The 12,409-nt window shown below is 61.0% G+C and overlaps 1 protein-coding gene across 1 annotated transcript in view; it reads right to left on the reverse strand.

Moving 5' to 3' along the window:
* The window catches only part of TAF4 (TATA-box binding protein associated factor 4), a 63,788-nt gene that overhangs the window by 11,815 nt on the left and 39,564 nt on the right, over window positions 1-12,409 (reverse strand). Inside the window, exons 4-14 of the mRNA XM_047744642.1 lie at window positions 11,807-11,929; window positions 10,960-11,082; window positions 9,045-9,134; window positions 8,428-8,673; window positions 6,294-6,441; window positions 5,875-5,989; window positions 3,885-4,054; window positions 3,460-3,590; window positions 2,638-2,763; window positions 2,116-2,172; window positions 1,599-1,718 (exon numbers count right to left, since the gene is read on the reverse strand). Of these exons, the coding sequence (XP_047600598.1) occupies window positions 1,599-1,718; window positions 2,116-2,172; window positions 2,638-2,763; window positions 3,460-3,590; window positions 3,885-4,054; window positions 5,875-5,989; window positions 6,294-6,441; window positions 8,428-8,673; window positions 9,045-9,134; window positions 10,960-11,082; window positions 11,807-11,929 (1,449 nt within the window). The remainder of the gene's footprint in view (window positions 1-1,598; window positions 1,719-2,115; window positions 2,173-2,637; window positions 2,764-3,459; window positions 3,591-3,884; window positions 4,055-5,874; window positions 5,990-6,293; window positions 6,442-8,427; window positions 8,674-9,044; window positions 9,135-10,959; window positions 11,083-11,806; window positions 11,930-12,409) is intronic.

Raw genomic sequence — 12,409 nt, forward strand, 5'->3', positions numbered from 1 at the left:
GAGACTTAAACCAGGACCATCCTGTGTGAGGACTGAGAGAAAAAAGATGGAAGAAAACTGAACAGTGTCAGAGACCCAAGGACAACATTGTCAGGTCTAACATACGTGTAACTGGAAACCCCCCTTGGAAAAAACAGACCAAAAAAACAGGAAAAAATTTTGAAGCAATAAAGACCACAATGTCCCAAATTTGAAGAAAAACACCAACCTGCACAGCTCAGAACCCCAAGCAGGCTACATATTGAGAACGCAGTCCAGAGACAACCCGGACAAACCTGCAGAAATGAAGACGGCGCTCTCAGAGCAGCCAGAGAAGGGAGAAGCCGCAGGCACAGGCCACAAGCGTAACCTCGGGGGGGCCGGGGAGACAACAGAGCCCCCTTTCACAGAAGAATGATGGTCACACAGACACTATAGCTGTTTAAGAATAAGAGGTTTGTGGGGCGCCTGGGAGCCTCAGTCATTAAGCCTCTGCCTTCAGCTCAGGTCATGATCCCAGAGTCCTGGGATCGAGCCCCACATCGGGCTCTCTGCTACGCGGGGAACCTGCTTCTCCCTCTCCCACTCCCTCTGCTGTGTTCCCTCTCTCGCTGTGTCTCTCTCCGTCAAATAAATAAATAAAATCTTTAAAAAAAAAAAAAAAAGAAGAAGAAGAAGAGTTTTATAATTTTGGGAAACACGCTGGGAAACCTCCCCCCTTTTCTGTGATCTGGAATGAGACAGCAGAGCATTTGAGTGGGAGTGTCCCTGGAGGTGTGAGAGACGTCAGCAGAAGACAGAGGGGCCCCGGGAACAGGGGAGAAAGCGCAGAACACGAAGGGCGCTTGGTCCTTGGGTGCACATATCCTTCAGGGGTCCTTCCCGAAAATTAAATGACACTTATCTGGGTGCACTCCACTCATTCAACGACGTAGAGGAGAATCTTAAATGAGAAAAACACTGTCAACCCAGAATTTTATACTCAGGGAAAATATTCAAAACTGAGGGAGATGTGCTAGGCCTCACGAGTCAACAGAAGCAGGGAGAACCCCGCATCCACGTGCCGCACCTCAAGAAATGCCGGGCGCCGCCCTTTGGGGCCAGGGGAACAACGCTGGCGCCAGCCCAGACCACCAGCGCCAGCGCCAGCAGTGGTGACCTCGTGTCCATGGGAAAGGCCATGCGTGTTTTCTTCCCACAAGGATCAAAGCAAAAGTAACAAAACCCCGAGGCTGGGCGTGTAGCCATGTGAAGCATCACAGGAAACTAACATTTGGACAGAAACGGGCCAGAGCCCCTGTCCAGCTCAGGGCCGTGTCCCGTATGCTGCCCCAGAGGAGCGGGCGTCCCCGGAAGACCACGCTTCCGAAAGAGTCTGCCCGTGCCCCCTCCACAGGTGGTCCAACCTCGCAGCTCCCAGGCCCGGCCAGCGAACCTCCTCGCGGACAGAGCTACCGGCTCACGGCACACCCACGAGTCAGCGAGACCCACAAGCAGCCCAAGGGGGAGCCTCGCACACAGGCAGGAAGGCCGACCCTCAGGCGTGTCTGCGACCTGCAGGGCAGAGGCAGGAAGCCCTAGCGAGACCCCTGCCCGCCAGAGGCTGTGCCACAACATACCTCAGTCCCCGACCCCGGCCCCGGCGAGTCCACTTTCCTCTTCTTCCTGGGCCCGATGGCGGCGAGCGCTGTGAGGTTGGCATCGCGCTGCCGCATCTGTGCCAGCTCCTGTTGCTGCATCTTCGTTTTGAAAGAGAAACGAGGGCGTCATCTCACAGCCTGACTCGTGCTTACCACGAGAGCGACAGACATCAAACGATCTTTGTCTAAATTACAATTTCTTCCCTGCCCTGACTGTGGCGGTAAGCTGATCCTGCAGCCCAAAAAACCATAAAGTGAGCACAGACGCGCGTCTTGAGAAGCTCAGAAAGTCACACACTGTGTGCGACGGGCCGAAGGCTCACAACGAGGGACCCGTCCTGTGTCCAGTAGGACGCCGCGCCCGCGCCCTGCGAACGCCTCAGAGCTTCGTCGCAGAAACGCCACCGCTTTCCTCCCCGTCCTTCAGCTGAACGTTCAGTCTACATAAGAATCCATTCCCAGGCATGGAGCAAAGCCTCTGACCGCAAGCGCTTACCTCTTTTGCCTTCTGTTTCAGCCTTAATTGTTCTGGATCTTCTTGTCTGGATCGAGACTATTTTTAAAGTAAAAAGTGAGTAAGTTATGACCTAAGAGTCTATTATCTAATAAGTGTTCTATCTTATTCACAATATAATGTCCAGATCATACAACAGAACATATACTACTTTTTTAAATGCTTATTTACAGTCAGAAGATGAAAATTTAGCCTGCACGTTACGGGAAAAAACACCCATTATTCTGAAGTCACTCCCACTGGAGAAGAGCTCAGGGGCGGTCACCGCCATGCCCGCCAGGCACAGGAACCTGACAGGTGGGGGCCAGCACGGCCACCACAGCCACCACGGCCTGCACTTCAGGTCCACATCACACCCGTGGCCCCTCCTAAACCACATACATCATGTCTTCTGCAGGGCCAGCCCCCCAGCACCGCGCTGGCCTCCCAGAGCCCCAAGCGTGTGCGCGGGTGCCCAGGGCCCGGGGCAGGGAGCAGCCTGCTCGGTGAGGTGCGGGAACTTGCCTTGGCCGCCCGCATGAGGATTTCTCTCTCCTGCTCATCTTTCCTCTGCTTTTCAATTTGGTCGAGCTGCTCAAAAAACTTGAGCTGAGCCCGGACGTCACTTGCCTGCTCGTACCTGTCGTCGTCCTACAAAAAGGCAAAAACAGAGTCACAAATTTGAGGACCAGCCTGGACAGGCTGCACACCACCCCACCTCCCCAAGCAGGTCCTACAGACCCTCCGTGCACCGGAACCCTGGTCCCCAGCCGGCCCGGGTGCTAACACGTTGACTAGCGAGTCTCAGGCGAGCTGTGCAGGGCTCAGAGGTGATCCCACTGTACACGCTCCAGCATCACTTGATTTGTTATTTTAACTGCCCCGCCCACAGCACCGGCCTCACTGGGTTGGGCCCCTCCAAGTAGTACCAGCGTGTGAAGGATGGACAAGGCAGGCGGAGCCTGCCCCACAACCGACCCCTTAGAGGCGGGGGACCCTCCACAAAACCAAACGGGGCAGTGGTCTGACACCTGGGAGCAGGTGTGAGCCCAAGCCCCTAGGACGTGCCCCTCGGCTGGCTGGCAGCCACAGGAGCGCAGGGCAGAACCGGCAGAGGCCCCACTGCCTCCGAAGCTGGGCTCACCACCTCCAGCCCAGCCCCCACCCAGGCTGGACCCCTGCCGGGTGCCCTCATGCAGGCTGGGCGTCCTCCGCTGGCCGGGGACACAGCGCCAGAGATCACTGTGGGCCGAGAGAGGTGGCATCTTTCCCGACACGGAGCTCCTTGAGACACTCCCGCTGCCCCCAACGCCTGGCGCAGGAAAGCGTAGGAGGACAGCGCGTTACCTTGTAAGAGAAGTTCTTCTGCTGAGCCGTTTCTGATATCTTTTCTACAAGGTTCTGTAGCCTCTGCTGCGTGGCGTGGGACACGTAACTCACTACATCTGGGTGCAGCTCAGTGATGCCGTGTTTTCTCCCTGGGGGTGAGCGACACTTTACGGGCGTCCATGACTCACTGCTCGCGGCAAGTGAGGGCAGCCCAGGCGCCCGCTCGGAGTGAGAGGGGGTGGTCTACACGGCTGCCACTACCTGCGGACCACCGGCACCAACCGTGCAGGACACGGGCAAAAGGCAGAACAAGGCACCAGGCATGCTCGCTGGGGCCCACACGCCCCGCTGGGAAGCCACCAGCCGAGGGCAGCCCCACATGGAGGAGTAGGGCCACGTGGGCAGACCGGGGGACCTGGGACAGCGGCAGCACGCCCACATACCTATTTCTAAGATTCTTCTTTGTAAAGGCGCTGGTAAGAGGAAGGTTTCGTCCTTACAGGACCGTGTCAGGGTGCCCACTAATTCAGAGTTCGTGGCTAATATCCGTGCGCTTTCTTCGGACAGGTTCACTCCCGCCATCGAGGCCACATCATTGATGTCATCGTCATCCCTTCAGAGAAGAGAACGCTGACTGAGCGCAGGCTGCGCCAGGAGGTGCCCTCGGGGGGCCTGCCCTAGGGGGACCCATGGAGAAAGCACACCGATGCCCCTCCAGGCATGCGTCCCGCCAGCTCCCGCCTGCACTGTGGCGTCACCTCAACAAGGAAGCCTAGCGCTCTTCTCTCAAGGTGACACGGTTCTCCTGCAGGAAGACCTGCAGGGGTTAAGCTCGCCCAGGAGTCCTGGTGTGAGGACGTGCACGGAGGGCTCCCCCAGTCAGAGCTACGTTGAGGGAGCAAAACCCAGCAACACTGTCCTCACAGCTTCAAGGAGTTTGTCCCAAGTGAAACCTTTCTTTAAAAAGTCAAAGAACATTGACTTATTCTTGAAACAGTCGCAGTTACGGAAAAGCGGGAGTTTGGGGGGGAGGGCTCTTTCCTTCCCAAAACAACCTGCAGGGAAGCTGCCGACCTTCCTCCCCCCGCCCCAGCCCAGAACACCCCATGGGGACTCCCTGCGCCCAAGGGCATCACCCCCTACGGAGCCGGGCGACCTCTGCACGAAGGCCACCAGCCATGCTCACAGCCCCCTCCGCAGGGTCTTCGGCTTCTTTAGCCTGGAACGTTCTCCAGCCTTTCCTTGGCTCTCGTGCCCGCGACACCTGCACGGCCACAGGACAGGCGTCTCTCGGCTTGTCTGTGTCCCCTTTGACGGCCACTCCCCTTGTGACAAGAATGTCCCGCGAGCCCCGTGGAGGACTGGGTTTCCTTGGTCCCTTCCTGCCGTGCTTCGAGCTCCAGCCCTCGGGGGTCCCTGCCGGCCCCCTCTGTCCTCCTAAGCTTCCTGTTTATTCATTCCCATGGGCTCGTGCTTTCCTGTCTGAGCCATTAACTGAGTCTGTCACTACAGACATGGGCGGCGGGAAGGAGGCCCTTCCAGTGACCTCTGTCAATTCCGGCATTGCTTTCTGACCTGACAAGATGCACCAGCTCGCCCTGCAGAGACCCCAGGACCAGCCTTCCTTGGGCGTCTGGGTGGCGAGAGCAGAGCGGCTCTCAGAAGATGCGGTATGAGCGCCAGGTGTGCTCGCCTCCGCTCCGGGTGTCTCCAGGGCACAGGGTGGCGAGCCTCATCTCCTTCCCATGTGCGTCCAGACACTGAACCCCAAGCTCACCCCGGACCATGGGGGCCGTCCTAACGCCCTTCCCCCTGCAGGAAGACACCCGGGTTCCCAGCAGCCTTTGCTCTCTTACTTCTCTGACCTGCAGGTGCGCCCCTCCCTCAGGGACGACCTCCCCACCCCACCAGGCACTGGCCCTCCACACCCCGCTGACGCCAACCCTGCTCCACTGAACACCAGCTTCCAGGATGCCGTCTGGGAGAGAGCAGCCCCGGGAAAATCCGAGACACACGCCCTCCCCCACGGCTTCACCATCACCCACGTTAACCCTACAGCCTTTGTACTGTGCGTCCCTGACCTGCAGCCCCTAGCCCCGCTCATTGAGTGCCCATGGGACAGCATTTCCAGAACTTTCGCACTATAGCATGAAGCACTCAGAATGCTGAGACGTGACCTCACAGCGACAGTTTTTCTGTTAATTCGGACACCGAAGGGCGCTGCTCTGCTTCCCGCTGCGTATCCAAAGCAAACCTCCCTGCGCGGACTTTGCAGGAAAACGTGCACACGCAGGTCAAAATGAAGCGAGCAAAGAGCACGGTATTGAGGTTAGAGCGGCCCTCGCTACGGGCAAGGCGGGCCCCGGGCACAGACCCCCGCCCGCTGCACAGCCCGGGGTCGCTGTGCTCAGGGTGAGCAGGCCCGCTCCTTACCGAAACGAGCTGCCCCCGGGCTCCTTGAGTTTGTTTTTCTGCGCAGCAGCTGCTTGAGCCGAGACGGCAGAGAGAGCTTTGGTTCCAGGTAGCACGGCGGGCTTCACCACGGGGACTGCAACGCAAGATGCGGACGGTATACCCACCGCTCGCCACGGGCGCTGCACACGCCTCTGCGGGCTCTGAGCTTGGTGGCGGCGGCCCCGCTCACCCGCCGCCACCCAGCGGCTCTCAGCGCCGGACGCCCCACCCGAAACCGTGGGCAACAGCAGAGCCTCGGGTGCCTCCTCTCCTAAAGCCCGCGGGGCTCTACCGAGGGCAGGCGAGGCCTGGGGCAGAACCAGCGGGTCTAGCGGAGTCTGACCCTGGACCCTGCCCGCCGAGTCCAAGGCAGCCCCCCGGCCCACAGGGGCCCTCACCCGGCTGCAGCTGGTTCAGCTGGATCTGTGGGGGCGCGGTGAGCACGATGCGGCTGTGAGGCTGCCGGAGAGCCACCATCGGCGTCTGCGTCAGTGTCACCTGCGGCGGCCGAATCAGCGCTCCGGGCTTGGGCGGCTGCTGGATCACCTGGGGCAGAGCCGCGGGCCCATCAGCACATCCCCTCCCCCTCGCAGAGCCACCAACACACACCCCAGCCCCCGCTGGACCCCCGCCAGGACCAGGACCCCCCGTCAGGCGCTGCAATGGAGATGAGCTCTCGGGGCAGAGCCGCCCGTGGGGCCTGCGGTCCTGCGGTCAGTGCAGCGAGGGGGCAGGCTGACTCCATGGTCCGGCGTGGAACTCACGCCTTCCCCCCAATCCCAGCAGAGAGGATGCAGTTGCTGGGGGCTGCAGGGCGCGTCTTCCCTCCTCCACGGACTCTAAGAGGCGGGGGGAGGTCGGCTTTCCCAAGTCCTGACCCGAGTGCCCCACTTGACGAAGAACTTCTCTGACCGCCTCCCCTTCAGGACCTGTCCGCACACACGCAAGGCTCAGCTCAGGGAGACACCCCCAGAGCGGAGTCCAGCCCCGGCCACGTCCCTACTGCCCCAGATCACAAGCCCGCGCAGCGCAGCCTGGCCTGCAGCCCTGTCGGTGGGGGCGCGCTCCCACCCGCGCCTCTGCTCGGGGAGCCGTCTAAGGCCCCGCGGCCGGTGTAGCACCACGCCCGCACACAGCAGCGCTCCGAGCTTCACAGAGAAGCGCCCGTCTCTAAATGCCACGAAGGCGTCCAGCTGCGTATGCCCCGGACTACGGGACACTCACCAAGGGGACGGCAGTGCCCTGAGACCAAACTGTGTCCACAACAACCCTGAAGACCCACGCCGGCGGAAGAGTCCCGGCGGCTGTCGCCCCGAGGTGCTGCACGTCGGGTCAGGCCATAAACTTGGGGGAGAGGCTGAGGTTTACGTCTCAACAGGCTTCGAGGCAGGGAACGGGCCAGTTTGGGCCGGACAGCACTGCAGTCCGCCGGACAGCCACAGCACGCCCAGCAGGACCAGGGAAGTGGAACGCAGAAGCGACCCTGCCGGTCGAGACGGCCCGTTCACAACCACGCACCGAAGCCCAAAGCTTTCAAGGGAAGACGACGACCGGCCCGGTTCTCTCTGAGACCGCACCTGCGTGCAGATGAGCCCCGGTGGTCAGGGCAGCCGTACGCTTACAAATCCCTGGCCCCCCGCCTGAAAGGGACGAAAGAGAGCCCTGACTTCTCACGCGCACCTCCGCGCGCCCGCCCCGGCCCCACAGCGACGTCCCCAGCCCTGCAGGTGAGACGCTCCCACCCGCCCACTCCAAGCCTCCGTGACCACCGTCCGCGCCAAGACAGAGACTTTCGCCTGAGCAGGGGCAAACAGCCCAGCGGACACTGCTCGCCTACTCAGTCAAGCAGCCGCTACAATTAAACACATTTTACAACCCGCTGCCAAGTGACAAGGAGGCCTGTGCCGTGCAGATTTTTTAACTTCAAGGAACAAAATCCCCTTGAAAGTTTAAAAACAAAAACAGCGAACTTCCTCATCTCCTTTGGGGAGCCCAGCCACCGAGCACAGGTACTCTTCCCAGCAAAGATCTCCCTCCTCCAGCTGCGGAGCCCAGAGCCCTGGACCCGCGCCGTGGATCAGTGACCGGCAACCTGCAGCTCTAGCTCACCGGGGCCCGGGTTGTGGCTGCACAGCAGACTTCGAGGCCATGAGACGAGAAGTCCCCCACCCTCTGCCTGACCGCCACCAGGCACACGCTGTTTCTGACCTGGGGCCGCTGCTCCTAATCAAAGGTGACCTCCCGCTGAAGTGTCCCTACAAACACACCATGTCCCTTTAAAGCACGAACACCCCCGACGACACGGGAGACAGGCCCATGGGTTCACAGCCCACATGCTTCCTTCATCTTCCTGAGAACGAACCCAGACTCGCAGGGCCTTGGCCTCCGGCTCATGCTCGAACGGTTTGGGCAGCACCCACGCCTCCCCCGGCTGGAGCTCTCCTGCCTCCCATAAGGAGGCCTCCCTGAGCCGTGGCCAATGGCTTTAAGAGGTGGGCAGTGGGGGGACGGGCAAGGCTCTCGCCTTCATACCAGCGGCGTGGGCTGCCCCGGCTTGCCAGCGCCAACCTGTGTGGGCTGCGTGAGGCTGATGACAGGGGGCTGGAGAGCGCTGGTCACGGTGGCTGGCGTCTTCCCGGCCGTGCGCTGGACCGAGCTGCTCAGCACCACGGCCGTGAGCGCGGTGGTGGCCTGCGAGGCGGGCGGCGGCTGCTGCTGGCTCTGCTGGATGAAGGCTGCGGAGTCGGGGGTCAGCTGTCTCAAGGCAGGCAAGCTCCTCTGGGCGGAAAGACAGATGCGGGGTCGGCAGGGCCCGGGGACCGGCGCTCCTCCTCACAGACCCAGAAACCTGCTGCTCTGAGACCAAGCTGCCACTCAACCACATGGGTGTCAGAGCCCTGATGCCCCAAGCCCCTGATCCCCACTGGTGACCCCCCTCCGCCCTGGCACTCGCCTCCCTGCCACCTTTGTAGGCGCGGGGTCAGGAGTATCCCATTGCACAGAAGAGCCTCCTGATGAGAACCTTCACGAGCATCACAGGGCACTTTCCACCCTCAAACCCAGCGGGGACACTCACGTTCCCCTCCCCCCTCCGACAGGCCCGTGGCCATCTACCCGTGCGCAGGGCTGCACAGGGGCTGCACAATTACCTTCAGGAAAGGCACAAGGTAAGGTTGAGGTGAAGAATTAAGTTCGCGGTATAATCTACTAGTGAAATCTTCTGCTTCGATCTTTCCATCCTTAAAAACAAAACCACAACATTCTCCCGTGAACAGAAGTGAACACATGCACCCCGTGATTCAGCATGTGCTGGTGTCCTGAGTGGCAATCAGTGTCCTTTCTGCCAGGTCTTGGGTGGGAAGAGAGGGGACAGCACAGGAGAAGTCAGAGACACCGTCACAAGAAGAGACAACGACCTACACCAAAGACCCACACCAAGCCTCCTGGAGGAAGCCCAGGGCACGGCGGGGGGCATGACTCTGTTCTAGAGACCAAAGCAAGTGTGGTCTGAGGGTCGGGAGGGAAAGAGAGGGGCGCAGGGCTGGGACATCACAAGCCATCCTTGAGGCAAGGCCGGCACCCGGGCCCCACAGGAGAACATGAGCTTCTGCCCGACCTGTGCCCTCTTATTTGGCATCAGTGTCACGAGCCCCGAGCTAACGAATGTTAATGTCAGAGGGGAGCCGCCAGCACTGTCCAGAGCGCCACGAGGGCCTGTGACAAGGGCGGAACAGGGGTCCTGGCCCTGACAAGAGCACAGAGGGGAGATGGGGGTGCCGTTCCGGACCATCTGGGAAGCGAGAGATGGCGAGAGCCAACAGCTCCTTGGGTGGCGGTTGGGGAAGTGCAGACTACAGACAAGGGACCGTGGAGATGAGAGAGACATTTATTTCATTAGAAATTTTCATTAGAAGGTGGAATTGTTACAATTAAACAAAAGCCAGGAGTTCTTGTTTGTTTTAATTGGGAGGTAAGATCATTTGGAGATAAGATCATTTTTCAATCTCTAAGTTCCCTGAAAATATTTAAGTCCACGGTCTGAATGAATCATGTTCCTGCGGGAACGCAACCGTTTTCCTTCCGGACGACACCCGCACGGGCCACGAGCAAGGCACAGGCTGCCCCTCGGAGGAGCCAGAGGCATCTCTGAGAAGGACTGTCCCTCAGCTCGTCACCCCGGGGGCAAGGGTCTCCCCTTTGCCACCCACTCTTGGGTGGCTGCACCGGGAAGGAAGGCCTGGCGAGCCAAGAACCTGAGCCGAAACCCCAGCAGCACAGAGACAGAGAGCGTCCACAGCCCAGACATCAGACCACCAGGTTTCGTCAACAAAGGAGCCACAAGGAGAGAGAAGAGCAAGGAGGGACCATCGGGCCAAAGGAGACAGCGCTGGGTGCAGCGCCCATGGCTGACGGAGCCTTGGCTGGAGCGGCCGCAGGCAGTGGGGAGGCGGCCTGGACCGTGCGTGGCAGCCAGGCTCTCAAGGGCCCCGGGGGCTCCCTACGCTGGTGCACCGATCACCTGTGGCAGGGTCTTTAACCAGGGCCCTTCCGTGCCGCGTCGTGTGTGGGACTGGGGAGGAGGGGCGGCAGGAAGGGAGCGCAGCAGCTGCGAGATCGGGTGTGACTCAGTCACTGGGGAAGCCTGGAGACGGGACACAGGGCCTCACAGACTCTGCTTCCCACCTGTGGCGGGTTTGCAAATCTCCATTTTAGACGCTAGAGCAGAGACATGAGAGAAAACCTCTAAAACACCCTCTATCAGGTGCATTTAAAAATGCTCCCGAGGCCGACCAGACGCCTTCCAGTGGCCATCAGTGGGGCCTGCTCTCTTCGAGTGGATGCCCTGGGCAGCAGGCCAGGCTGGCGATCATGGAGGCTGCAAAGGGTCGGAGTGCGGGGCACAGGCCCCCACGGCGGCCTGCCTGTGAGGTCCCCAGACAGCCAGCCCAGGCTGAGGGCGCGGCGGGGCCATACACCTGTGGTGGGACGTCCCCTGCTTGGCGCCCACCCGCCCCGTGTGTCCCACAGACTCGCTCAGGCCGGGGCTCGGGGCTGCGCTCTTACCAACAGGCTCTGCACTAGCTCCTTCACGTTAGCGGCGGTCTCCGTGGACTGTTTGCCAGACGAAGCCAGCTTTATTAGCGTAGACAGGAAATTTTTACATTTCTTCACGTTTTCCATGGTTTCCTGGACCCAAGTTAAACAGACACGAGTGAAGGAGCGGTGAGGCGGGTCTCTGGTGCGGCCCCCAGCAAACGGGAACGCGCGTCCGCGTCTACGAAGCCTGCACTTCTCCTTCCCCAGAAAGCGCAGGACTCTCGCGGGGCTGCCGGTGGGGTCGGCTCGCCAGCCGAGGGCACAGCGAAGTCCGCCCCCCGCTCGGCCGGCAGCTCGACCCCTGGAACGGTAACTGGGGGAAGCGCGCGGCCGGGGAGACCCGGAAGAAGTACCGCCCAAGGCCGCGGCGCCGTGGAGAAAGCTCCTCTCTAAGCGCGCGCTACAAGGAATGAAGTTAAACTCAGCTACTGAGGACGACGGAAAGCGCTGGGCAACAAAACCGGAAGGGGGCCCAATAATGTCAACCCTGGGGGCCGGAGGACGCGCACAGGACGCTGCTGTGTGACTAATGGGGATGCGGCACTGCTCCACAGACAGTGGCCTCTGTACAGTCCACGGGCCCCGTCCTCAAAGGCCACTGTTAGGGCTCCTCTCACAGTGGACTTCTGCACAGCCTGAAAGCCTAGCAGGGGGACAGGGCCTTCCCGCCGCCCCTCTGAGGCCGCTGCGCTCACGCCCCACCTCGGAGAGGCCAAGGTCCCCAGGCCCAGGAGGAAGGGAGGCTGCGGGCAGGCGGACGAGGGCAGCAGGAACCTCGAGGCGCCTCTCTCCCACCCCCGAAGGGGGCACTCACCGTGGCAGCTGTGGAGGTGGTAGTGGCCCCTGGGACCGTTCGCTGAGGTGTCCCCGTCTGCTGAACAGCCGTCGCCGTCCCGAGGGAAGTCGTCTGGGCCGCGCCACCCAGAACCAGCTGAGGCTACGAGAGTCCAAAATTCGAGGTGACCACAGGTGCTGCTGACACGGGCCTCGTGTGCCCAGAAGGAAACCAGACCCCACAGCAGGCAGAGCCCCAGACAAGAGCCCCCAGGGCCCCAGACCCACGCGCTGAGGAAAGGGAGACGGCGCACCTGGCCGGAGACCGCGAGCCAGGAAGCCCAGCACACGGCCCAGCCTGGTGTACGAGTGGCCCTTGTAAATCAGCTTTTCCCCCAGAAACGAAAAGCCAAACAGAGAAACTACAACTGAAAATGTGTCACCTAGCTCGTGCAGAGGCCAGACACAGGGAAGGCTGGGGACGCGAGGTGGTCACCAGTGTCACTTCGGGGCAGGAGGCGGCGGCAGGCAGCGCCTCTGCCACCTGACCAGCCACTGTGCTCTGCATCAGCGGGTCCCGTCGAGAAACATCACGGAAAGGGGCTTTCAGAGCGGATGTGTGCCCGGAGGGGAGCGGGTGTGA

The sequence above is a fragment of the Lutra lutra genome, chromosome 9, assembly GCF_902655055.1.
Source record: "Lutra lutra chromosome 9, mLutLut1.2, whole genome shotgun sequence".
NCBI classification, from domain to species: domain Eukaryota; kingdom Metazoa; phylum Chordata; class Mammalia; order Carnivora; family Mustelidae; genus Lutra; species Lutra lutra.